This window comes from Mobula hypostoma, chromosome 2 (assembly GCF_963921235.1).
Source record: "Mobula hypostoma chromosome 2, sMobHyp1.1, whole genome shotgun sequence".
Classification (NCBI taxonomy): Eukaryota; Metazoa; Chordata; class Chondrichthyes; order Myliobatiformes; family Myliobatidae; genus Mobula; species Mobula hypostoma.
In genome coordinates this window covers 110,707,707-110,735,548 of record NC_086098.1, presented here as the reverse complement: position 1 = coordinate 110,735,548, position 27,842 = coordinate 110,707,707, and the positions used below count along the sequence as shown (strand labels likewise).

General features: G+C 38.6%; 1 protein-coding gene across 12 annotated transcripts in view; it reads left to right on the top strand.

Moving 5' to 3' along the window:
- The first annotated feature begins 240 nt into the window (after positions 1-240).
- eya4 (EYA transcriptional coactivator and phosphatase 4) overlaps positions 241-27,842 on the top strand; it is a 457,308-nt gene continuing 429,706 nt past the window's right edge. For 8 of the 12 annotated variants that reach the window (XM_063040405.1, XM_063040409.1, XM_063040403.1 and 5 more), the window contains exons 1-2: positions 241-576; positions 27,347-27,453. In XM_063040405.1, the coding sequence (XP_062896475.1) occupies positions 27,421-27,453 (33 nt within the window). In that variant the 5' untranslated portion in view covers positions 241-576; positions 27,347-27,420. Of the gene's footprint in view, positions 577-1,276; positions 1,321-1,344; positions 1,479-23,190; positions 23,299-27,346; positions 27,454-27,842 lie in introns of those variants that run through there. The other 4 variants (XM_063040407.1, XM_063040398.1, XM_063040399.1 and 1 more) reach the window with 3 other exon arrangements.

The window sequence follows — 27,842 nt, the reverse complement described above, 5'->3', positions numbered from 1 at the left end:
GTTGCGCGTATCTCGATTGAGCGGGAATCTATGAGTTAAAGAGTTGTCATTCCAGGTTCAGAGTGAGCACGCGCCCAGGGAATATCGAGCGCGAGCCCGAGCCCGAGGACCGGGCACGAACCCTCGGAGTGCGTGCGACCTCGGACATTGAGCGCTGGCCTGTGGAGTGAGCGGAAGCGCGGGCAAAGATCAGCGCGAGCCCGCTGCCCCCGCCGCGCGCGTGAACACACACACACACACACACACACATACACACACACACACACACACACACACACACACACACACACACACCCACCAAAGGGCCCGAAGTGTGAGCGCGCCAGCCCGAGGGTTGAGTGCGAGTCCGGGTATCGTGCGTGAGCCCGCAGACAGCGCGAGCCCGGGGTCAGAGGGATCCTCGGGTCTAAGCGCTACTCACACATCCCGTTCTGCGCAGACACTGGGGCAGCAAAACAAAAACAGTCTCCCGTTCACATCCCCGCCCCCTCGGTCTCTGCTCCGAAGAAGACCTTGGAAATCAACTATTTCCAGCAAGACGGTTTGAGAGAAAGAAACTGGAATTGTATTGAGGAAGTAAGTTTTTTTTTCTTTTTAAAATATGTGGCCCTGCAAACGATTGGGTCTGCGTCTCATTCACTGATGAGGGCGAGAATATATTTCCAGTTTGTTAGCTAAGCGTTAAAAAAGCAGAGTGATGAAGGGAATGTGAGTTTATAAGAAGTCAACTGAGACAATTCAGATCAGATTCTCGGAAACGTAAATGTAGAATCACAAGTAAGCTGGCGGTCCAGTGCTCAAAGTGCAGAGGCTATCTTGCCATGTCCGCCCTGCACTGTTTACTGGCGATGTTTAGTTGTGCGGGTTTGAAGGCCAGTTATTGTATTGTGGAAGTCCACGTGCATTTAGTGTTTATATCTGCCGTGATGTGAGGAGGATACTCTTACAGCACAGACACCGCGCGCGCACACGCAGAAACACAAACACACACACACACACACACACACACACACACACACACACACACATGCACGCACACACACACTCGTACACACATGCTGGTGCACCATCGTCTCGCTTTCCAAGCCCAATGGGCTGTCGTCCATTATTTTTCCTTGCTGGCTGTCATTACAGTCCTTTTGAATTCGATACTTAAGTAAACGGACAGGTTGGATTTCAGATTAACGACACGTACTTAACAGTTATTTTCCCGGCAGCATGTTTTCATTACACCCGCAAAGAATAATAATGTTCCCGTTTGGATCCTTGTTGGGATTAGCTGTCAAGTTTCTTCGCGTTTTTACCTCTTTACATCTCGAGGTAGGCAGGGAAAATCATGGGAAAAAATCATATCTCGAACTAAAGTGTCGTAACATCACTTTAAAATATGCGAATGACATTATATATTGCCGCCGAATAAGAAATACTAACAAGTGTCGTAACTGTGGGCAAAGTGTGAGATATTTAGAAAGTACATTGTAAGTATATCCATATTTTAATAGTGCTCCTCAGAGTAAAATTGTACATTTTTGTTCACTAATCTTAGCTCCCCCCTCCTTAACAGAAGGCTCTTCCTAAGTGGTAAAGAACTGCTCAGTTTCAGTGTTGTTTTGTAAGCGCAAAGGGTTAAAACTAGGTCGGTCTGACGTTTATATCCTAGTGTTGGACGCGGAACATGCGGTAAATTGACAAACACACCCACCCGTGTGGATCATTAATATTTCTGGTCGATGAATCAATATTTCTTCTCGATGGCAGAAGCTTTTTTCAAAAAAAAATAGGGTGCAGATTTCGATACGGTTTCAACTCGCTGAGCTTGTTTTTATGAAACAAGTTGCAAGCTTAAGAATCAGTTTTAGCTCATATCGGAACTTTGCCTGCCAGTGCCTTCGATTGCAGTATTTTAGCCAGGTTTTTAAGCCGCGGAAAAAGTATGATCGCATTTCGGTTTAGCACCATAGCCGTTGCCGCATTTCACTAACAATTTGGAATAACAAAGACAAAAGGAGGTAGTGGATTGTTCTTTTATGGGGGAAAGAGATTTCCGAATTTTGTGCTTTATAATTGGCCACTAAATGCGCAATGTGCCCTTACCTTAAATCAGCGACTGAGTATTCTCACTGGCAGATATTGATTCACTTCGAAAACCCTGTTCAACGCATTTTCCACTTACATATCTTAAATCGAAAGGCACTTTCCTCAATACGACTGCACATTGCAGTAACCTCATGCATCGAGTGATCATGTCAATAGTCAAGGAATGTGTTATCACAAACCAGGAAAACCTTACCGAGCAATTTCTGCTTTAGAGCACGATTTTTAAAATGTGCGCGAATCTACTGTCAAGGTCGACAATTAATGGATTTTAAACAGAGAAAAAGATGTGCCGTCTGCACGAACAGCTGCTTGCTAAACTATTAGTTTTGAGGTACCCGCAGTCAGCTCTGAGACTTTGTTCGTGACAATAAATACAGACGAGGAAGTAACGGACATGCAATAGCCGAAATATTGATCCACAATAAATAATTCATAAATACTTTTTAAGTTTTAAACGAAAAACATTTTTAAAGCGATTGAAACCTGCATTTGCTCTTATGACCATCCCTAAATGCAACGTTTAAACCCGATTAATGGGTTTGAATGAAGGTAGATTATAATGAAAATTCCCGACCATTTAGTAGAATAAATCAACGCAATGACATTCAGGCATTTTAAATTAATCTGAAGTGTTTTAAAGCATAACAATCAGTGTAAAATCTGAAAATACAACAAGGATAAATTTATTCCGAAAAGGTACTTAAAAGTAAAAACGGGATGCGAAAGTGTGGACAAAAGTACAACAAAAGCCTCTGACATTTTATTGACCATATTTATTAAATAGAGTATTTATAATATAATTGCATTAAACTACAAATATTAATTTTGTATGATTTTACTTTACTGTAATAATATATGCGTTTTTGGTAAGAATTTTGAATAATACAGAAGCTGCTACTAATAAACTGTTCACCGGATCACATTACCGGGTAGTGAAAATAAATGACTGAGAATTATCAATCGATCAAAACTCTGATCTCAGTTTTACAGAGGAAATTTAAAGTTATTCCTTAATGAAACAGAAGTGAACAGACTGGAAATAGAAGATTAACAGTCTTTGAGCTTCTTAGCAAATGCTTTCTAAAATCATTTGTAGAGCTAAGAAACTGGCAACAGAATCTTACATCTCCACTCGTGATCTCACCGCTGTTTTGCAATGTCATTGGTATATTAATTCTGATACTCTGAAATGTTTACGTATCTTTTATTAGGCAAAATGAATAGAATTTGTGCTTATATGGTTCAACACCCCATGATCATAAATGAACGGGAAGGAAAATGAGGATTATTGTGTATAGTGATTCAATCACTTTCAAGTATGAAATACAAAATGCAAAAATCTAAAAGCATTAAGCATTTGCCATCCCTCCTTAGTGTATGTAGGTCTGTCTGTCTAGTAAATATCATATAGCGATTGTAATTTGAAATTAATACATGGATACCTCTGTCTATTCTTTTAAAATTAGCATTATCCTGCATTTTAAATAGTTTTATGTGCTCATTAAAATATTGATCAGAAGAATCTGTAATATTAAGTACACAATGATTAATATAGTCAACATCATTATCTGTCATTGGATTTTGTGAATTAATAGTTGAAACAAATCTCTCAACAAAGAAAAAACTGATAATTCAAAAAGGCAACAGTACTGTAAGCAAGGCTCTGCTGCAGTTGTGTCTTGGGTCTGTGGGTTCATCACGAATATATAGAGTTGGAATTCATTTGTTTAAAACACAGACCTATACTAGTCTAATTCATACTATAATCTTATATGCCCACAAATAGAAAGAAAATAGTCTGGCTAAAAATCAAACATGATGGCCTTTGTTTGGTACATGGTATGAACTGTAAATATGGTACTCCGTAGAAAGAAATTGCAGTAATAGTAATTCAGCGGAGAAGGAGTCAGATGATGCAGATCTAAATGTACAAGTAAATATATATTTAAAATTTTGGTATATGATGTATTTTCTTCAATTTTATATTAATTTGATGTAAGTGTAAAATGTTTTACTTGATATAATTGATTAAGAAATTGCAGACTTAAGTTGTGTTGGGTTGGATTCTCTAAGATAGGCAAGTTATTAAGCTTGATAAAATTAGACTAATAACCTAGAAAAATCCGTTCGAGTCCCACCATGGAATTGGCGAAATTGGGATTCAGTTTTTTAAAATTTATCAACATAAAGAGCTATCAAGAAAAGAGACAGAAACTATTGGAACATTATAAAAGTGCTACAAGTTTACTAATGCCCTTTTAGGAATAGAAAAATGCAATTCTTACCATTTAGTCTCTAGGTGACTCTAGTCCCATAACAATACGATAGACTCAATTGCATTCTAAAGTGTCCTCGAGAGATACACAAAGTTAAAAAGTAGGTTTATGATAACTGTCATAAAGGAATAGGATAGACAATGAATGCCAACCTTCCCAGCAATGCCCATATGCTGAGAATGTATTTTAAGACAAATTAGCATGTTATGTACTCACTGTTATTGAGAACAGTCATACAGCTGTTTTATTTTTTTCACATTCCTGGCATGTAGTTCTGCTGAAGTTGTTAATTTTACATCTGTGGAATAGCTTTATCACATAGCATTAGCTGCAATTATCGTTTACATTTATTTTGAATAAATTATGTTTCCCTGTGATGTTTCAGTAAACATAATAACATGTTGGGATGGATTAATCTCAACTGGCAGCTTTAGAGAAAATGGCTCCTTTCCACCTCTAACAGTCAGCGCATCTTTGATTTCCATTTCTGCAAACAGCAACTTGTAAATTGGAGGTGCCATTGAAGTCAGGTGCCAAGCACATGACCCACCCTTGCCCAGCTACCAAATTTATCACTTACTCCAACAACACTGAGCTGAGGTGCTGGATATACTTGGAATCTGGCCTTTTAGCTTTCTGCCAGCCATGGATAGAATGGGGTCACCATCCATTAAGTAGAAGTTTGAGTCAATATTTTTGATTTTTAATGTTAATTAATGGTAGCTTAATGAAATTAAAATTAAGTATATTGTACTTTATTTTGAATTGTTTTGTTTTTAGTTAGATTAACTCCATTTAAAATACTGTTACATGTTTTGAATAACGGACACATTACTAAAAAAGACAAGCAGTCAAAGATCATCGGAATAGTGCTGGAGGTAGGCCCAGTTTCCACCACCTGAGGTCGGATTGCCCCTTGTAGAAGAAGGCATCCAGTAAAATTAAAAGGTGCTGATTTATGATTCAGTTCAAGCATTGGTTGGGATTCATCAAATCTAGTTCAGGAAAAGATCCAATATTCTTATTCAGGAATGGATTAAGGCACCAGCGATAAACTTAAGTTCTTATTTGAAATGGTGTAATGGTATCTATGAGAGGGAAGCACATGAAGGACAGGGAAAGAGAGGTTTGTGTTGATAGATTTAAAGATGGGAGTAGAAACGGATACCATGCATTGGTTAGTAGGCATTTAGACAGACACAGGAACAGGGAGGGAGTAGAGGGATACAGACCATGTGCAAGCATATGGAATTAGTTAAATTGACATTATGGTTGCTGTACACATGGTGTAGGGGCTGTTACTGTGTTGTGGTCTTCCATGCGTAGAGTCATACAGCATGTGTTGCCCAAAAAGTCAGTCTATCGGTCTGTGTTGGCCCACAACCCACTAAACCCCTCCTACCCATGTGCTTATCTGGTTGGCTTTTAAATGTTGCTAATGCGTTCACCTCAACCACTATTTTTGGCAATTCATTCCAAATACACATCACTTGTTGTGTGAAGAAGCTGTCTCTGTTGAACCATTAAATTTCTCACCTCTGATCTTAAACATATACCCTCTTGTTTTCATCATCTCCTCCCTAGCAAAAAGACTACCCTTTCATCCTGTCTATGCTCCTCGTGATCTTATACACTTTCATCTTTGTTCTCATGTTTCATTCAAAAGGCAGCTTTCTGACAATGCTAGGCTAAGTTTTGATTTACATTAACTTCTAATGATTATATTGTGCTGTATATTACGATTGACAAAGTAGTGCCAAATTAGTGCTTTTGACTGGGGAGAGGGGGTCGTGGGGCCGCAGCATGATGACAGCTAGTCAAGGTTCATCCTGACTGCTTCTGTCCATGTGGAGTTTCACTGTGACTGTGTGGGTTTTCGCTGGCTGCTTCAGTTTCCCCTCCCAGCCCAAGGACTTGTGGATTGGTAAATTAATTGGCCATTGTAATTGCCCTTGATGAGTGGCAGAACCTGAGGGAAGCAGATGAGGATGTTGTGAAGACAAGTTTAATATGGAATGAGTGTAAATGGTTAGTGTAAACATAGTGGACCGAAGGGTTATTTCCAATTTGTTTGTCTCCATAACTCGATATCATCATTGAATGGCAAAGCAGACTCAATGGGCTGAATGGCTTAATTATGCTATTGTACCTTATGGTCTTATGATCTTCTGAATGAATTATTATTAATTTTGGCTTGGATTTATCTGAAATTGAAAATAAGATGGCAAAGGCAAGAATTTCTTAATACATTACATTTTGTTTAATGATAAATTTATTATCAATTTTCTTATTAATGAGATATGGGATTTGCATGCATTTCTGCATTTGTTATTCAACCACAATTCCCCTTTCATCTACCTTCTTGAACTACTGCAGTCCTAATGAAGTGCTATTGGGTAAGGATTTTCAGCATTTAGACCCAGTGATGATGAAGGAATTTGAGATACATTTCCAAGTCAGGAAATCTTGTCCTGTAGAAGGGAACTTACAGTTAGTGTTGTTTCAGTGTGCTTTCTAGATTTTGGAAGCTTTTGAGATGGAGTCAAAATAGCCAAGACCATTTGAAACATCCTGCTGCCATGGCACTTGTGTAGCAGAGAGGTCAAATGTTTTTTAAAGTAATTAAGTAATACAATTAATTTAAGAATCTGCTTTGTCTCAAATTATGTTGAGTTGTTCAGTGTTGTTGAAATGACATTCATCCAGGGAGGTGGAGAGCATCCCAATTTGAGGAGAAGAGAACCTTCCCAATGGTACCACCATACTGGAGAGAGTCATCCATTATACTCCTGACTTGGGGCATTTTGATTATGGTTTTTAAGATGTCAGAGGCTCAATAAGCTTCTGATCTTGTAGCTACGGTACTTTTGTGACTGGTCCCATTATTTTCCTTCTCATCATTGACTCTCCCCCCCCACAAGGATATAAATAGTGGGTACTTAGCAAAAGTAGGCCAATTGAATGTCAAAGGTAGCTGATCAGATTCTGTCTTATTAAAGATACTCATTGCCTAGAACTAATACACTCTGTTTGTTACCTACTGTTTATCAGCCCACACTCACAACACGCTGGAGGAACTCAGCAGGTCGGGCAGCATCCGTGGAAAAGATTGGTCGACGTTTTGGGCCAGAACCCTTCAGCAGGACTGTAGGGGGAAGGGGCAGAGGCCCTATAAAGAAGGTGGGAGGAGGGTGGGAAGGAGAAGGCTGGTAGGTTCCAGTAAGGGGAAAGATAAAGGGGTGGGGGAAGGAAGGCAGGGAGGTGATGGGCAGGAAAGGTGAAGAAAGAATAGGGGAAAACACAGTGGGTAGTAGAAGGAGGCGGAACCAAGAGGGAGGTGGTAGGCGGCTGGGGGAGGGGGCAGAGTTATATAGGGATAGGGGAAGGGAGGGGGAGGGAATTACCAGAAGTTGGAGAATTCTATGTTCATATCAAATAGTGAAAATGAAGCGGTTGGGACCGGGGAACTGGAAGTTATTGAAGAGGTGGAGGGCATGGGATGTATCCCAGATGTAGGTGGAGAGAGACTGAACTATGGGTGACAAAATGGAGTCCAGGTAGGCAGATACAAGTTCGGTGGGACAGGAGCAGGCAGAAACTATGGGTCTGCCAGGACAGTCAGGCTTGTGGATCTTGGGGAGGAGGTAAAACTGAGCGGTATGGGGTGTGGGAATTATGAGTTCAGTGGCTGAGGATGGAAGGTCTCCGGTGTTGATAAGGGCAGTGATGGTACATGAGACAATGGTTTGATGTTTTTTGGTGGGGTCCTGTTCCAGGGGTAAGTAAGAGTTGGTGTCAGAGAGCTGCTGTTTGGCCTCAGTGAGGTAGAGGTCCGTCCACCAGACTACTACAGCACCACTTTTATCAGCGGGTTTGATGGTGAGGTTAGGATTAGTGCAGAGAGAGTGGAGGGCAGTGCGTTCAGAGGGAGTGAGGTTGGCACAGGAGAGAGGAGTGGTGAAGTTGAGACGGTTGATGTCTCGGCGACAGTTGGAGATAAAAAGATCAAGTGCAGGTAGAAGGCCCGGGCGGGGTGTTCAGGAGGAGGAGGAGGGTTGAAGACGGGAGAAGGAGTCCTCAGTAGGGAGAGGGGAATCCTTGCCAAAGAAGTAGGCTCAGAGACGTAGGCGACGGAAGAAGAGTTCAGCGTCATGGTGGGCACGGAACTCACTGAGGTGTGGACGGAGGGGGACAAAAGTGAGGCCCTTGCTAAGAACAGAACGTTCTGCCTCAGAGAGGGGAAGGTCAGAGGGGTTTCTTCACCTGGAACCTACCAGCCTTCTCCTTCCCACCCTCCCCCCACCTTCTTTATAGGGCCTCTGCCCCTTCCCCCCACAGTTCTGACGAAGGGTTCCGGCCCAAAACGTTGACCGATCTTTTCCACGGATACTGCCCAACCTGCTGAGTTCCTCCAGCGTGTTGTGAGTGTTGCTTTGACCCCAGCGTCTGCAGATTATCTTGTTGTTTATCAGCCCATGTCTGAGTGTTGCCCAGGTCTTGTTTCAAGCAGCCATGGACTGCTTCATTTTTTATAGAGCGATGAATGGAGTTTTTAGAGTAATTTAGAGTAATTCTAAAACAAAGATATCTAGTAAGGGGTGGGAAGTTCAAGGGGGATATGGGAGAAAGGTTTTTTACTCAGAGAGTGGTTGGTGTGTGGAATGCACTGCCTGAGTCAGTGGTAGAGGCAGATACACTAGTGAAGTTTAAGAGACTACTAGACAGGTATATGGAGGAACTTAAGGTGGGGGGGGGATATGGGAGGCAGGGTTTAAGGGTTAGCACAACATTGTGGGCCGAAGGGCCTGTACTGTGCTGTACTATTCTATGTTCTATGAAACTGTAGACATTTTAGTGTTTTTTATGATTTCTATTTCTGAAAGTTATGATATATGTTATTTTAACTCTATAGTCTTACAAATTGTGAACTTTACTGAAATAAATCCCAGAGGTACGTTATGTTGTTTAGCTATGTGCATGTGTATAGTTGAATGACAATAAACTTGAATATATAAATTGAAAATTACTATTGCTTCTAGAAGTTCATCACCAAAGCAGGTTGAAGATAACACAATTATGGTCACAGATTATGTGGTGATTATTGCTTTGCAGTGCCACTGACTCTTTGTAACAATTTCCAACCCATATCCTGAAGCATATAGAAGGATGAGCCTTACATTCAACATTCATAAGAGAAAGGTCCTCTACCAGTCCGCTTGTGCGGCACCACCCTTCCCTCTGTCAAGAAAAGTGCATGAGAATACATTGGCCATTTCCCTTATCTTGGGAACCCCATCTCAGAAAAGGCAGGCATTGATGACAAAATTCACCACTGCCACCAACGTGACAAGGCAGCCTTTGATCAATTGAGGAAAAGAGTATTTAAGGATCAGTTGCCAGACCTTGCACAAACTGATGGTACAATGGCCATTCATGATCCCCACCTTCTAACACTTGAGACTTGGACTATCAACAGCAAGCATTTCAAGTCTTTGGAAAATTACACCAATGCCATCAAGTAAAACTTCATTAAATTCACTGGAAGGATAAGCAAACCAATGTCAGTGTTCTCACCCAGGCCAAAATCAACCCCAGTATTTGAGGCCCTAGCCACTCACTACATTAGAGGGTGATGTTTTTGCTTACCTATTACCAGACACTCAAAAAACTCATCTGCAGTATCTTGAGACTCAAATCTGAGCTTTGTCAAAAGACCACTGTATATTCTCAGTATGAAGAAGTTAAGGTTATGTCATGTAGCTGATTCATGAGCAAGCACTGTGACAAATAATTTGATCCTTGTACTGTATGATGAAAATTGAATAAGAAGTACACATGAAGGTGCATTCAAATAAGTTGATTTATAATTATGGTTTTACTTAAGTGCATTGTACTTTGGTAGATTTCAGGCAATCAGTTATGCTTTTAATACTAACCAGTAATCAAGGTGCATTCTTACTGCTTACTCTTAAGTGAACTCTCTCTTAATATTAGACCATAGATATGGGAGTAGAATTAGGCCATTTAGCCCATCAAGTCTGCTTCACCACTCCATCATTGCTGATATGTAATCCATCTCAACCTCTTTCTCCTGCTTTCTCCCAGTAACCTTTGAGGCCCTGACTAATGAGAAACTAACAACCTCCACTTTAAATATACCCAAATACTTGGCCTCCACTGTCATCTGTGGCAATGGATTCCACAGATTCTTCACCCTCTAGCTTAAGAAATTCCTCTTCATTTCATTGTGCAGAACCTGCAGATATGAATGATAATAACAGGTTAAATTTACCCTATCCAAACATGAAATCTCTGTATGCATTTTTATCAAAATGTATTCAAAGTTCATGATTTCAAAAGGAAAATTTGTTTTTTTTTAATGCTGACTTCTTCAAAGATATTTCCACATAGGTAGATCTATATTTTAATTTGATGAATATTACCCATTTTGATCACCCATTAATTGGAGATATTTATTTTGGTACTTTGTTACATCATAATGCTGTCACAACAGTGATAGAATGTAGTTTTATTCATAGAGTCGGAGAACACTACAGCACAAAAGCAAGTCCTTCAGTCCATCTAGTCCATGCAGAACTATTAATCTGCCTAATCCAACTGACCTTTACCCAGACCATAGCCCTCCATAAGTCACCTATTTATATACATATCCAATTTTCTTGTAAATATTGAAATTGAACGTGAATCCACCATTCCATTGGCAGTGCATTTCACACTCTCCACTTTCTTAATGAAAGAGTTCCTCCTCATGTTCCCTTTAAATAGTTCACCTTTCAACCTTTCACCTTTAACCCATAATCTCTAGTCTCATCCAATCTCAGTGGAAAATGGCTGCTTGGAGCCATTTTCTCCTATCTATGCACCTCATGGTTTTATATATCTCTAACAAATCTCCACTCATCCTCCTTCACTCTAGAGAATAAAGTCTTAAACTATTCAACTTTTCCTTATAACTCAGGTCCTTAAGTCCTGGCAACATCATTGCAAATTTTCTCTGCATTCTTTCAATCTTATTGATATCTTTCCTGTTGGTAGGTGACCAAATCTGTACACAATACTCCAAATTAGGCCTCACCTGAGTACAGGACTTGGGATGATATGTTGAAATTATACAATTCCAACATAACATCCCAACTCCTGTACTCAGTACTTTGATTTATGAAGGCCAATGTTCCAAAAAGCTCTCTTAATGACCCTATTTACTTATGACATCACTTTCAAGGAATTATGGACCTGTATTCCCAGATCCCTGCCTTCTACTGCATTCCTTAATACCCTATCGCTTGTATAAGTCCTCCCTGGTTTGTCCTCCCAAAGGGTAACACCTCACACTTGTCTACATTAAATTCCATCTGCCAATTTTCAGTCCATTTTTCCAGTTGGTCTAGATCTTGCTACAAGCTTTGATGGCCTTCCTTGCTGTCTACTACACCCCCAATCGGATCGAGTTTACTACATAATCACCTACATAGTTGATATAGATGACAAACAACAATGAACCCAGCACTAATCCCTGTGGCACACCACTGGTCACAGGTCTCCAGTCAGAAAGGGAGCCTTTTTCTACCACTGTATGACTTCTTCCATGAAGCCAATATCTAATCCAATTTACGACCTCATCCTGAATGCAAACACCTGAACCTTCTTGACCAATCTCCCATATAGGACCTTGTCAAAAATTAATCATTTTTTGTGCAGTTAGTTTATCACAGTAGATAATTGCAGACAATAATTCATTATTTAGGAACAAATTATCTAAAATATCAGGTGTACTTTAACAGAGATTTTTATTGCAAACCATCCATCCGCCCAGGAGTTGAAGGTAGATTGGCATACAACATAAAGCAAACTGTCTATTGTCCCAAAAACACAATGTCAATACACTGACTTAGAGAAGAAACAGAAACTTTACCCAGTTAGTGGTTAATTGCTAAATTCCTTCAAAGCATTGCAGTTCATGAAATCAACTGTGGCAGTGTAGTCACTCATTTGAATGACAGGATCTACTCAACCATCTTCCCTTGGCTGTAACATTGCTGCCATGAGCAGCCTTTTAATTCAGCTTTAGTTCTGAGGTTTTCTGCAAGGTGAACTGTGGAGCAACCCTGATCTCTTCACTTTGAAAACTAAATCTTGTAGTCTATGACTTATGAGCAATCCTGCATAAAAAATCAGCCTAAATAGAAATACTGTGTGGGCCAGGTGGGACGCAACAAAGTTGAAGAGACATGGTTGTGCAGCAGTTAGTGCTGCTGCCTCATGGCTCCAGCAGTTTGACTTCAGATATTGTCTGTGTGGAGTTTGCATGCTCTTTCTGTACTGAGTTTCCTCCCCTATGCTCCAAGTTCTCCTACATCTGAAAGGTTTTCAGTTAGGTTTAGAGACTTATGTAAATTGCCTTAGTGAAGGTAAGTGGCAAAAAGAATCAAAGGCAAATTGTTTAGTATCCACGGAAAAATATCCTGGCTGAGTCAGGCTCCCTTCATCTTCATCTTCACTGGTTTTGTTCTAGCTCACTTCATGGTCATTTTCTCCTTACATTTCAGGTTGTTATAGATACTATTTCAGATTTGGCATTTCATCAATGCAAGGAAAGGATGTAAATTTGCCCAAGACAAAACAAACCAGCAGATGAGATAGTTGTGAAGTGACGGCAAGCTCACCCATCAGTTATGTTAGTGCAGCAGTTCTGTAAATCAAATCAGTGTTATTCAGTAGATTGTGAACATTGTAGGTGTGCTATGTTGATGCTCAAATGTGTGGCGACACTTGCAGGCTGCCCCCAGCATATCCTTCGGTTGTGTTGGTTGTTAATGCAGACAGTGCATTTCACTGTATGTTTTGATGTACATGCGATAAATGAATCTGAATAAAAATATGGGTTAAAATCCCATCAAAACAATTGGTTTGCTTTAATGAATAAAATGAATCCAGAATAAAAAGCCAGTTTTAGTATGGCGACCATGTTGTAAAACCATTGAAAAAACCTGCCTGGCTCACAAATATCCCCAAGAAAATAAATCTTCTGCCATAGCTTGCCTTGCGTTTATGCTGTTGAGAACAGAGCAAAGTGGTTGTCTGCTATCTGCTCACTGAACTAGCCAAGGAAAATTTTCAGATTAAGGGAAATGGTCTTAGTAAAAACAACTAGATTGTATAGATGGAACAAAAAAAAAAGCTACCTAGGTGGGAACTATTTGTCAAAACACTCCCATACAGGGCATGTGACTCTACTGATGTACCAAAGTCAGCTAATGTAATGGATGATTTTGGAAGTTGCTAGCTGCAGTGGTGAGCTTCACTTCCAAAATCTTTCTTGCTGAATATGAGCCTAGGAGCTATAGCATCAAAATATATAACCTGAATTGGGATGATTATTTATTCAGGATTTGTATGTCATTTAAAAGGCACCCAGTCAATTGATATTAGCACAGTACATCTGAGTTTGGCTTTTCCACAGAATTCTGAAAAAATATTCAAAGAATGTAATATAAGCTTACAAGCTTACATGTTGTGATATATCAGAAGTATATTTGAATGTTTTATCAACTTTTCATTATTCATCTATTAAAATTAAAAATGTTTTTCTGATACCATGATACATACTCAATCTTATGAAAGAATTGCTTTACTGAAAGAGAAAAGAAAAACAGACAGTTCTAGAAATGGACAGTAGTTCTTTCAAAGGTTGAAAACATAAGGACCCTTGTTCGAACTAATGACTCTCTGCAAGAAATTTTAATGTATGTTTTCTCTTTTGTGGTGCTGATGGATCTGCTGTACATTTTGCTGTTTCTCCTTTTATTTTAACTTTTTAGCATTGATAGTTGTGTTTTTCAAACATTCCTTTCCACAACATTGTAAAATTTTTCATACCAAATATGTACCTCCTGTTCAGGCACGTTATATAATTTCAGGTTCACAAATGACTGGCCTTTTATGAGTCAGTACACATATACTTTTAAACTGACTATGAGTTTTATGAAAGGTGCTTCAGAAACACTTCTGCTTCAACAGACGTTTCTGATTATTGCTTGTGAAAATCAGAATAGTTCCTTCATGAGTATGTGTTGTTACGGAATATTGAAGTGGCTGCAAATTTGCATTTACTTGAAAAGGAAGAATAAATAAATTCAAGGTTCCCTGGATGAAGTAAGTGGTACATCAAACATAAAACCAAATTCAAAAAGCTGTATATGTTAGCGTTAGATTGTAAATACTGGTGGGAACCAGACTGGTCACAAAAGAATCATGGCGGAAGAGAAAATTAAAATAAAAGAGGAAAAAAGAGCATTTAAGAAAAGATTAACTGAAACATAAATAGGAATCCAATATTGTTCTCTCAACAGATAAAAAATTTAACACATAGAGAAATAAGAACATGCAGCTGGATTCTGAAGGCTTTGTTAATGTATAATTTACTTCTATCTTTACAAGAAAAGTGAGTCCTTCCAAAGTATTTATGAAGAAGGTGATAGGTAAGACACACGACATTCTGAAAACTTACAATGTGGAAGTATTAGAAAATTTGGCAGAGTAGGTAAGCCACCAGAACTAGATGGGAACCATCCTCGGATTTTGAAAGTACTGTACATGAGAAAATGGTTGGGGCATTGATCATAATTTTCCAATGCTCTGTAGATACTTGACAGAAGACTGGATAGCAGCAAATGTTCCTCTGATGTTCAGGCAAGAAAGTAAGGATAAGCCCATAAACTACAGGCCAGTTGGCTTAACCTCAGTCTTTGGAAAGCTTTTAGAAACATTTATCTGAGATTAATAGTTACCTGAAGGAATGGATTAATTAACACAAGCCAGCGTAGACTTGATAAGGGTATCAGTTTGCCCCCATCAATTTGCCTATTGCACCAACAGGTCAACAGAGGATGCCATCTCCAAGGTACTTCGCTCTGCCCTGACCCACCTGGACAGCCCCAACACTTAACGTCAGAATGCTGTTCATTGACTTTAGTTCGGCATTCAATACTGTGACCCCTCCAAGCTGATCACCAAACTTCACCAGCTTGGTATCAGCATACCCCTCTGCAATTGGACCTTGGAATTTCTGACTAACAGACCCCAAACAGTTAAGTTAGACAACCTCTCCTCCTCCATTCTCATCCTGAACACCGGTGTGCCTCAAAGCTGTGTACTGAGCCCTCTTCTGTACTCCCTTTTCACCTATGACTGCGTTCCTGTACATGGTTCTAACTCCATAATCAAGTTCGCAGACAACAAAACGGTGGTTGGTCTGATCAAAGGGGATGACGAGACGGCCTACAGGGACGAGGTACAGCACCTGGCTACATGGTGTGCTGACAACAATCTGGCCCTTAACACCCAGAAGACCAAGGAGATCATTGTGGACTTCAGGCATGCCGGGAGTCAGACTCATGTCCCCATCTACATCCACGGAGCTGTAGTGGGGCGTGTATCAAGCTTCAGATTCCTTGGTGTCCACATTTCTGAGGATCTCACCTGGTCCCTGAACTCCTCCATCCTGATCAAAAAGGTGCAACAGCACCTTTATTTCCTGCGGAGCATGAAGAAAGCTCACCTCTGTCCCAGGATACTGACGGACTTTTACCTTTGTACCATTGAGAGCATACTCACCAACTGTATCTCAGTGTGGTATGGCAATTGTCCCGTATCAGACCGCAAAGCACTCCAGCATGTGGTGAAAATTGCCCGGCGGATTATCGGCACCCAGTAGGCCACCATTGAGAACATCTACCATAAACGCTGCCTGGGCAGGGTGAAAAACATTATCAGGGATGCATCTCACCCTAACCATGAACTTTTTACTCTCCTCCCATCTAGTAGGTACTACAGGAGCCTCTGCTCCCGCACTAGCAGGCACAGGAAGAGCTTCTTCCCTGAGGCTATGACACTGCTGAGCCTCATCACAGCGCTAAGCAATATTGCATCCATATTGTACTGTCTCAGTTCTTTTATATTTGTGTGCTGTAGCACTTTTTTATTCGCAGTTATTTTGTAAATAACACTATTCTTTGCATTTCTGGTCAGATGCTAAATGCATTTCATTGGCTTGGTATCTGTACTCGGCACAATGACAATAAAGTTGAATCTAGTCTAATCTAATCTAAATTGTGTTTAACCAACTTTATAGATTGATTTGGAAATAACAGAAGATGAGGATAATGCAGTTGATGTAGAGTACATTGGCTTCCAGAAGACTTATGATAAGGTGCCACATAAGAGGCTTTTGGGCAGGGTTGGATGCCATAATATAAAAGGAGCATTGAACGCATGGATATAAAGTTGGCCAAGTGGCACACAACTTACTGTTAATGATTGTTTTCAAAATGCTCATGGGTCCATGTTTCAAAAGGATAATGATACATTTAGCAGGATATAAACAGGCAGGAGAATGGACAGATGCATGAACCAATGGGGTTTTAGTATGAAGAATGAGGAGAGGGAATATGGAATAAATGATACTGTCCTAAAGGGGGTGCAAGACTAGAGGGTTCAGGGAACATAAATAAACAAATCATTGAAATTGGCATGGCAGGTTGACAAAGTGCTCATAAGATGAGCATAGTTTTAGACTTTACCAATAGAGACATTGAGTATAAAAACAAGGAAGTTATGCTGTCCATTTATAAAACACTAGTCTAGCCTCACAATTGTGGCTGTTTTTAATATGGCAACTAAAATTCTGTTCAATTATGGTTGCCCATTGAAGAGAAAATCTGGAGTTGATTTGCAACACTGGTTCCTAGGATGAGTGAAAATACAGATTAGTGAGTCTAGAACTGATTTCTTTGGAAAAAGAAAGGATAAGGAGAGATTTGATAGAAATATATAAAGTGATGAGCATTATGGGCAGAGTTTATAATGGAAGATTGTTCCATTGGTGGAATGATTGAGAAGTAGTCACATAAGTAAAATAAAAGGGAAGAAAATTATATGAGACATGAAGAATGGAATCTGGAATGAACTGCCTGCAGCTGAGTTAGAGGCGGATTTCACTGTGGGCTTTAAGAGGAAATTGGACAAATATATGGTGGAAAAAGATATGCAACACTTCAGAGAAAAGGCCAGTGTGCTGAACAAGAGTATTACTCTGGTAGAGAGGCAGTGTGGGCAATATGGCCTGAATGTCCTCCTGACCTGTAAACATTCAATGATTCTATGATCTAACTAATCAAAAAGAAAAGGTCTAGAGATACAGAATAATTTTCAGGCTGACCTCATTTTGCCATAGTGGTTTAGCAAGTTCTTCAGTGGTCCTTTGTGCATATATTTGATTTAAATCTTGAATTGTGCATTAGATCTGACATCAAATTTCCCTGCCTAAATCAGGGGATCACAATACAATTAGAAAATAACTTTAACATAAGTCAAACTGCAATATTATTGTTCTTTGGGATTTGGCTCCCTTAAAATGGGACTTGCTCAGCTGGGAGCCACTAATGAAAATCATTCTGGCTCTTTTTAATTCTACAGGAGTACTAGCGATACATTTTGCAGACGATGTTAGTATTGTCCATGAATGTCCACTTTCTGCTCTTAACAGTGTTGTGACACCAGGCTCCTTAAACAGACACTGCCTTCTGAGCTCTGTTTCAGAGGATATTACCAGATGGACGTAGAAGAGAAATCCAGGATGTGCTGAAAACTTCCTTGAATAACTGCAACATCCCTACAGACTCTGTGAACCTCTGACCCATTACCTCTGGCAGGGTCAAATCAGAGATCAACAGCATGGCTTTGTCAAAGCAGGTAGTGAGCCTGAAATTACTTGGACTCCCTTACTGCTCAAAGGAAGTACAAAACGGCATGTCATCTCATACAGTACCTTTTTTATAAGTAACTTATATCCTGTTTATTTAAGTAAAAGCTTTAGTGGAAGTGAAAGTGGCCAGGTGATATCACAGGAGAGAAAACCTGTCTCTGTGCTTGGGTAATGAGAATGAAATGATTTATATTACCTCATTGCTCAAGGGATGAAAGTGAACATTACCACGGTGGGTGTGAATGTATGGGACAGGAAGAGAAAAACAAATGCAAGTTTTATGTAAAAAGAGCATCTTTTCTGAATATAATCTGAGGTCTAGTTGATATTCATTCTTGCCTGTTGATAGCAATATGTATTCCCCTGCCTCCAAAGATCAGTTCCATTGATTTCAGTTTTGGAGGCAGGTCTCATAAACTCCGGCATGTCACCAGGTTGTACAGTATATATATTCAAATGACAAGTGACCAAGGATGACCTTCTACACCCTTATTTCTTTCCTCAGAATGATGACAAAAATAATTGACTTTGAAAAGTGTTGTTAGCAAACAGGAAAACTCTGATTAATATCACGTGTATTTTGTGAATAGAAACGTGCAATGATTTTAATTATTGACAGCTTACCCACAGCTGAATATCCAGAGACATAGATTATAATTCCACCATGGCAAGTAGGGTAACTAAATCCAGTTAATCAAATAAATCTGAAGTAAAAAGCAATATCAGTAATTGTGACCATGAATTATTGAGTTTTCATTAAAAATCCAAAATGTCCATAATGCCTTCCTGACTCTGTCTTGTCTTTAATTGCAGTTCTATAGGGCTTGAGAGTGTGGCTGAGCTCTGTGCTTTGAAAGACTTAGCAAGCCACCCAACTGCAATTTGTAGATACCTTTTGGTCTGATAAGAATGGAACTGGATAAACCACTAGGCATCAACTTAGACATTAGATTTGGTCACGACAAAGCTCAGTTGACCTTGCAAGGTTCATCTCACTAACGCAGGGAAGTTGTGATAGCACATTAAGTTAGAAAAGTTGATGGAGTCAGACCTTTTTTTAGCTGATGTCTTTCAACTCCATTACCATTTCCAAGTATTTCTTATTCTACCAACAGGACAGATCTACCAAAAGTGATGGGATAATGATGTACATATAGTGATGTAATGGAAGGGAGTTACTCTGGGAGTCTTTAACATTCACTCTGAACCTGATGAACCTGGTGAATCTGGTCAGGTCAAACATGGGCAAGAAAATATCTGGCTGAATATTTGTTGAGCCAAAATATCCATATTCTCCTCCTGGCTACAAGGACAGAGTAATTGAAGGGTATGGCTTCGAGTCAAGGGTGGCAGGGGATAAGAGAAGCAACATGAAGGAAAAACAATTGACCTGCTGTTCACTGTACTACGTGTCGTGGATGCATTTGGCTGTGGTAGTATTGTCTGACTACTATACCACATTTGTGGAGACAAAGTCCTGTTCCTACAGAGAGGACAAACTTCACTATCCTATCAGACATTACCACATCGGTTATTGGGATGAATTCACAATAGGTATCTCCTTCAGGAATGGTATTTATGAGAAACTGGATAATCAACAGAATCAAAGCCTTATTTCTTTGTAAATTTGCAAAAAAATCAGTAATACCTCATGAAAAAAGTATCAGTAACTTAGGAACTCCCCATAATGCTATCTGTGCCAGTACTGTCCATATTCCTTGAAGGAGTGAAAAGATACGGAAATCAGGACAGACATAATGATGATATGATTGGATTTTTACTGCAGAATGTCTGAGAGTCTGTATGGACAGCATTCATATTTCCGTATCTGCCAAGCACTGATTTCCTCAAAACAGTCAACTAGCTTAATCAGAAACACAGAAGATTCTACAGGTGCTGGAAATCTTGACTGATGAAGCGTCTCAGCCCGAAATGTTGACTGCCATGGATGCTGACTGACTTGCTGACTTCCTCCAGCATTTTGTGTGTGTTGCAACTAGCTCTATCAGACCTGATCTACTCTTTATAAACCCTTGCTGAACTCTCTGTTTGATCAAGTAGTTCATTATTTTTGTTACTGTTAATACATTCCATTGGCTTCATCACAGTTACAGTCTTAGAGCAACATAGCACAGATACATGCCTCTGGCCCATTAAATCCAAACTGACCACTGTGCTCATGCATCTAGTCTCAACTTCCTGCATTTGACCCATATCTCTCTAAGCCCCACTTCTCCATGTACTACGAAGTGTTTCATAAATGATACTATATCACCTGCTTCAACCACCTTTTCTAGTAGCTCGATCCATCTACTCACTATCGTCTGCATGAAAAAGTGGCCCACAGGTCTTTTGCAAATCATTTCCCTCTCACCCTAAATCTATGCCCCCTAGTTTTGGTCTCCCCTACACTGGAGAAAAGACTGTTACCATCCACCTTATCTCTGCCTCTCATAATTTTAAACATTACCACTCATTCTCTTACACTTCATGAAATAAAGACCTGGACTGGTTAAACTCTCCCTATAACTCAGGCCCTCTAGTCCTGGCAAACTCCTTATAAATCTTCTCTGCACTCTTTCCAGTTTAAACATGTCTTTTCTATATTAGGATGATCAAATCTGTACTCAGAACTTCAAGTGCGGCCTCGTTGATGACTTACACTACTGCAACATAATAAAAACTCCTAAACTCAATTCCCTGACAGGTGAAGCTGATGGAGTCTTATCATCCTTTAGTTAATCAGGGATAAATAAATGTGCCTTTAAGTCAACGCTTATACTTGCATGAGCTGTACTCCACACATGTTGTTTCATCCTAAACCAAATATTTTAGGGGTGAATACGACCATTGACTGATAAGCTTACACATGCATAATGCTACTTCTTCCTCCAATCTTCCATAATTAATGTAATGCCAGTAGGAATTTTCCAATTCAAAGAAAAAAGTTCAAGATCTAGAAAACTTAGAAAAATGATGCAGTTATATCTACAATTACCTCATTTATTCCTAATGCCCAGAATGGAAACGATAAAGCCATTTTTTTGTTTATTTGACTTAAAGTGTATTAATTTTTCTCTTGCCAATCTACAGTTGTATTACATCTTTATTTGTTTATTGAGATGGAGAGTAGGCCCTTCCAGTCCTTCACCCAATTTAATGCCAGCTTAATCACGGGACAATTTACAATGACTAATTAACCTACCAACTGGTAAGTCACTGGACTGTGGGAAGAAAATGGAGCACCCGGAGGAAGCCCACGCAGTCATGGGGAAAACATACAAACTCCTTACAGGCAGCGGTGAGAATTGAAACCGGTTCACCTGTACTGTAAAGCTCTGTGCTAATCACTACACTACCATGCTGTCCCAATCTACACTGCTCCATCCTTTGACATTTATATAGATCTTTTTGTTACTGTTGATGTTTGTCCTCTTTTTCCTCTGTGTAAATTAATTTGTTTTGCATATCTGTATTTTGTTATTGTCTATTATAGAATTATATGGAGTTGTTTACTGGGCATGCTTTTGCTTTATCACTCTTTATCTTAGTGTATTTATTACAACTCTGTATTTCCCTTTTGTACATTTGATTACTTCTTCATATTTTACTTTCCTGCAGCATTCCAGGTCTTGTTGGGTTTTACTATTTGTAAAATTTTGGGTAACTGTGAAATTTGAATCTATCAATTGAAATATAATTTGGTGCTTCACTTTTAATTTCTCCTGAGATTTCTTGATTCTTGGTTTTATGTCCATTTCTACAGCTCCTGCAGTAGAATTGAGTCTTAATTTTAGGTTACATAATTGGTATTGGGCCAAATAAAGCATTACAGTTTCCTTTGTTTAATGTAATTCTATGAAATGCATCAAATATTCAAAATTTTCCAGTCAATTGTTCATTCATCCAGATCATAAATTTGTTTAGCAAATTGAGAATCAATGGGTAGTTTAAATAGAGGGATTGACTATAACCAGGCTTTCCTGGAAGGTCTGGAAAATATTAATTAAAACAAGACATTGAATTGTTGGGATCCTTTATCTACAAGTGTCAAGTTAAGAGATTTTTCCCTTTCCAATAAAATATGTTTGCAAGTGAACATGCGTAACACACAGTCTGCAACATACTTTTAGAAAAATTACACTGAAGCCATATTATTTGTTGTAGTACATAATTCATTTCCAGGAAACATAGCCACAATGTACATTGCTTGTATTTCACACTAACGCTACATAATTCAAATTATTCTCCCTAGACACAACTCAGATTAGAAGAGTGTTCTAGTTATATTCCTAAATTGTTTTTTCTACACTCAGATAATTTGAAAATGTTAGATCCTTACCATAGGTTTTACATGAATTTTTCTGAAGTTGTTGTGGCACTAAGTTGTTTATATGATGATGTCCTCTGTTTTGTTTTGAAATGGAGAGGACCATTCCTAAATACAATAGGATGACACTGTGAGCTGAAGAGAGTTTTATTTCTGTTCCAACACATAATAAAAAGTAAAACGTCCAACTATATAGATAGTAAAGCCAGAGTTTCTTGTTTGCGAGCTTATTATATGACAATGACATTCAGTTTAGCTTTCCATGTCTTTTGTATAAATAAAAATGTATTGAGGTGGATTTCCCATTTGTTTTGGCAACTAACTATCTATGTCTTCAAGATATCTTGGAAGGAGAATTCTTATAATTAGGTTGTATAATAAACATAACATGAGCATTTCCATCCTCAGAAAAGGATAGCAAATGTTAAAATTCTAGGATTATTTGTAATTCAAATGTATTTGTTAAATTCAACAATACATTCATACTTCTGAAAGAAATAATTGTAGAATTATTGGATAGAATCCACTATCTTGTGCAGGAATTCTCTCATGCTAAATTAATTATATATTATTGTCAACGTTTCATCAAAATGCTCTGAAATATTTTCCAGCAAGCCTGCTGACATTTTGAAAGCTCAATGGAGTCTGATCACCCAGCCACCGACTGTCACATATTAAGAGTGATGTTCAGATGCAGCAAAAATTAGATGGGCAGTGGGAGAGTTATCTACTACACCCCTGCACTGGCATTATTGGACAACACGAAACGTTTACAAGGATGGAGGTGAACCGCGAAAGTTATGAGATATTAGGTAATAATATGACAGGAGGTCTGAAGCTTAGTCTACAATCAAAAGAGCATGAAAACATTGTCACCATTCTATGTGAAACCTGGCACAATGACCCCTTTAGGATCCATTGTATCTTTTATATCAATCAATGAGCAAGTATTGACTGTGCTCCATCCATTGACACCTGAAAATAACACCTTTAATTTAATCCTGATGTACTGTACATGCATAAATTAGGCCTATTTCAATCCTGCTCAAAATTGACTCAATTACTCTCTAAGAGTTAGACTGATAATCCCCCCTGGAAAGACCCAAAACTGAAGGAATCATGGTCACAATTACCTCAGAACTTGCAAAGCATTACTAACCTGGTTTTGCGGTTAAATTGTATATGAAGCAGATGGTAGGTAGGTATCTCAATGAAGCGGAGCTAGTGCAAACATTGCTCCTCAATAAGGTGTGCAAAAGAGAACGGCTCCCTCTGCACATTTTGTGAACTGGGTCACCTGCTAAAGTCTATCCACCCAGTCCTTTGCCTCATTCTTCTGGCTGGTTGTAAACCATCTGTTCATTTTCCTTGTCATGTTGGATCTTTAGAGGAATGGTGACTAACCAACTATGTCAGGCATAGGTACAATAAACAGTAATATTTGATGGAATTAACCCCTCAGCCATAGCACTGGTCAATAACTTTAGAAACATTGTAAATAGTAAATTTGGGTTAATGTGCCCAATCTTTTTCCCAGGGCCAGGGAATCAAGAACTTGAGGGAATAAGTTTTATGAGAGGGGAGGGATTTGACTAAGTCTGAGGATCAACATCTTCACCTGCCAGAGAAATTGAATGCACCTAGTCTTTTTCCTAGAGCTGGGGAGTCATGTACTAGAGGGCATAGTTTAAAGTGGGAGGGGAAGATTTAATATAAATTTGAGGAGCAACTTTTTCACCCAGAGGGTGGTTGGTCTATGGAATGAGCTACCAGAGGAAGTTGTGAGGCTGGTACATTAAAAACATCTAATAGTTGCTTGGACAGGTACATGAATAAAATAAGTTTCGGGGATATGGACCAAATACAGGTACATGCGTCGTGCTTCGATGGGATTGACTGTTGGACCAAAGGACCTGATTCCACGCTATATGGCTCTCTGTGTCTATGACTAGTAAACACCACACACTAAGCAATCAGCACGCCTTCCTATCACTCACCAAGAAAGCAGAAAACCATTGAATTCTTTAAAAAATATGAGTAATGAAGTACTTCATGCCTAAGCTCCCCATGTATGCTTAACATATGCTATCAGCTGGACCACCAAGGCCAAATCTGGCAGCATTTCCATCAAATGAAATTTGCATGTGGAATTAATGTCATCATCTGCCTACTTTAGCAACTTCCAGCGTGGACTGCACCCTAACCAATTTCTTGGTTGGTATAAATTGAACTGAGATGTTAATTAGCAACCCTCACAGACAATCGGAAGTAAATCAATACCCAAAATGTCAAAAGTTACTGCAATGGAATATATTTACATTAACTTCACCATCAATTATATAATTATATATTATATATTCAATTAAATATTCAAATATGTGAAATTTTATGAGTGGAAAAATAAGAAATCAAAAATATTTCCCTAACGGTTTTAACAGCATTTTAAAGGCGTAATTTAGCGCATAACTGAGTGATGTAAATAAAAGTGTATTGCTTCCGTAATCAAATGAATCTTGAGAATAAAAGAAATATAATAATGCATTTTACTTAAAAAGGTACTGATTTTTTTGTACTATCAATAGATTAATTTACATGTGGTGCACGCTGAATGAAGAAAATGTAATTGGAGATACCATAACAGTAACAGTTAGTATGATATATTGAATATCATTGATATCAGGCTCATTTTATTAATGTCTCAAAGCACTTTACAGTCAATAGATTACCTCTAAAGTGCAGTTGCCAGTTGTTGTGCAAGCAAATGCAATAACTAATTTGCACAGAGAAAGGTCTGAGAAGCAATAATTTATGAATGACTAGATAAATCTGTTTTCTCTGCTTTTGTTTGAGGCAGCTTTATTGCTCCAGGCTCTTAAGAAACTTAATTTCCTTTGAAATATTTTAATCTGCACAGACAGATGAGCACTCTTTAACAACTTGTCAAAAACATGGCACCTCAGACAATGCAGTAATAAATCTGTCTGCTTTTCCAGGTTATGTGCTGTGGCCTGTAGTAGGGTTTGAATAAAAGAAATGTGGTTTTTATTGTAAAACTATAAAATAGATTGTTCAGAATGCTTATTCCATGCAAAATTAAATAAAAGCATCTCAATTTTAAAAAAATGTTTTGACTTGAATGGATTATATTCAAATATTTGTATTTATTCCACAAACCTTTTTCCTGCAAAGGTGTAGTTGAGGCCTAGTGAATGGTGATGGACAATTAAACTACTAACTTCCAAGGAAATTTGTATCCTTAGTAATAGCATGGTGCAGCATCTGAATACCAACAAGGCTATAGCTTTCACTGCTGGGTTCAGCCAGACATGGTAAATAGATGATCTGTCTTCACCATCACAGAAGTTAGTGCTCAGCTAGTTGAGTTCACTTCATGCACTGGGTGTAAATCCCAGAACTCACTACTGAATGGCACTGTGGGAGTATTTTCACTAGAACAACAGTGTCTGTTCAAGAAGATAGTTCACTACCACTTTCTCAAGGGCATTATGGATGATGGATAAATGTTGGCCTTGGCAATGATGCTCAGATCCTAATAAATAAGTCAATAACACAAGAAGTCAGTGTTGCATACTGTTTCATAGTGAATTACTATTTTCAATCTATCTGACTTTGTCTTTTGTTTCTGTCATAGTGCCAAAATTAAATAAACATGCATGCATTATATTATGAGGTTTGAACTTATGCTTTACCCAGCAGCTGTTCAAATTAAGTTTATTCATTAACATTTTTAAGTAATTAAAGGAAAGCCTAAGTAGATGATAGTGCGATTGCACTCTGCTTCCGTCTTTGATATCTGATATTGCCACAGCAAAGGCAGTGCCATAGAACAAAGAACTACTCATTTCTATTCAGATATATTAATGGAATTAGGTTGCTGCACAAAGTAGTTTAAATGGACAGTATGCACATGAAGGTTTACCTATAATAAATTATTATTTTGAACAAGGAGGAAAGAAGGCAAATGTATGAAAGAAAATTACGTTGTTGGACATCCTTTTATCACAAATGTAGTGTCAATGCAGCTTGATGGCTGCTAATTGACCTCCTGCAATGGTTACAGTGGGTTAGTTTTGTCATTTGAAACCATTAGCCTGCAAATGAACACTTTAGGACAGCAGGGGAAAAGTGAGTCAAAAATTCTTTACTCACTGACCTCGATAATGTTGTAAATGACGGCCATCAAATTATATTCTCAGTTTTATAAAATGATACAGCAAGAAACTGTCAGCAACTTTAAATGGGAACATTTTTTGAGGTTGATCTTCCTATCATTTCCCTATAATTGCTCAGCAAGCAGCTTAGTTAATCAGTTTGACATAACCAGGTTAGTGCCTATCACTTTGCGCGTTAGGAGAAACAGCCTGTTCTCTATCATTATGTGTATTTCACATAATCCTGAAGGAATTTTTTTGTGCCACTGAGAAGGGATTGTTCATTGGTAATTGGATAAGGACCCTTTCTGGTGGAATACCAGGCTGACTGCAGTTAAGAGGGATTGCCACAAAATGCATATTGAGTATTTTTCTGGCTATTTGAAAAACTTCATAACAAATGTTATTTTCTCAGGAGTTGGCTTGGATGCTGGCTTTACTGGAACTGCTCACATTATCTACTTTAAAGCACTTACAGACTAATTACTCCCTGATCATATTTTGGGTGGTTATATTATGAAATGTGACTATATTTCAAATGTCTCAACACCAATTAGTAGAATAATAGGCGGCACCTTTCTGTTACTAAAATAAAAAAGCTCAAAAGCTCATGTCCCTTACAAATGTTTTGATTAAGATCAAGTCGTATGTAAAACACAGAAGCAAATGCAGTCTGGTTTCCTTTCAGCAATTGTACTCTAATCTGGAGGGGCAGCAATAGCTTCTGCAAACTAAAAAGAAAGGAAGCCAAGGAACCCCCACATGGAAGACCCACAGGACTTAAATGAACAATCGGTGAGTGAATTACTATGTAAATCAATATTTTGCAATGATTACTTCATCTCGAGAAAAAAAATTGAATTATTGCTGAGATATTAGCTGAATATGCAAGTTGAATTTTCTTTTTCTTTTCAAGAAACAAAAATGTACACTTCAGATGGGATTATAAAATTGTTTTCTATTAATAATTTTATACTTAGAGAAGTGAAATACTCCGTGTGTAACTAGCAGTAAATAGAATATTTCAGCATGTAATACATTTTTTAAAACGGTATAAATAATGATGCTGGCAATTTCACAAAAGCTTCATATTTGTTCTTGGTGCCACTTCTTCATTAATTAAATGCACTTTAGATTTTTTTCAAGGTAATAAATGTATTGTGCAACAAGCTGTTGCCCTTTTG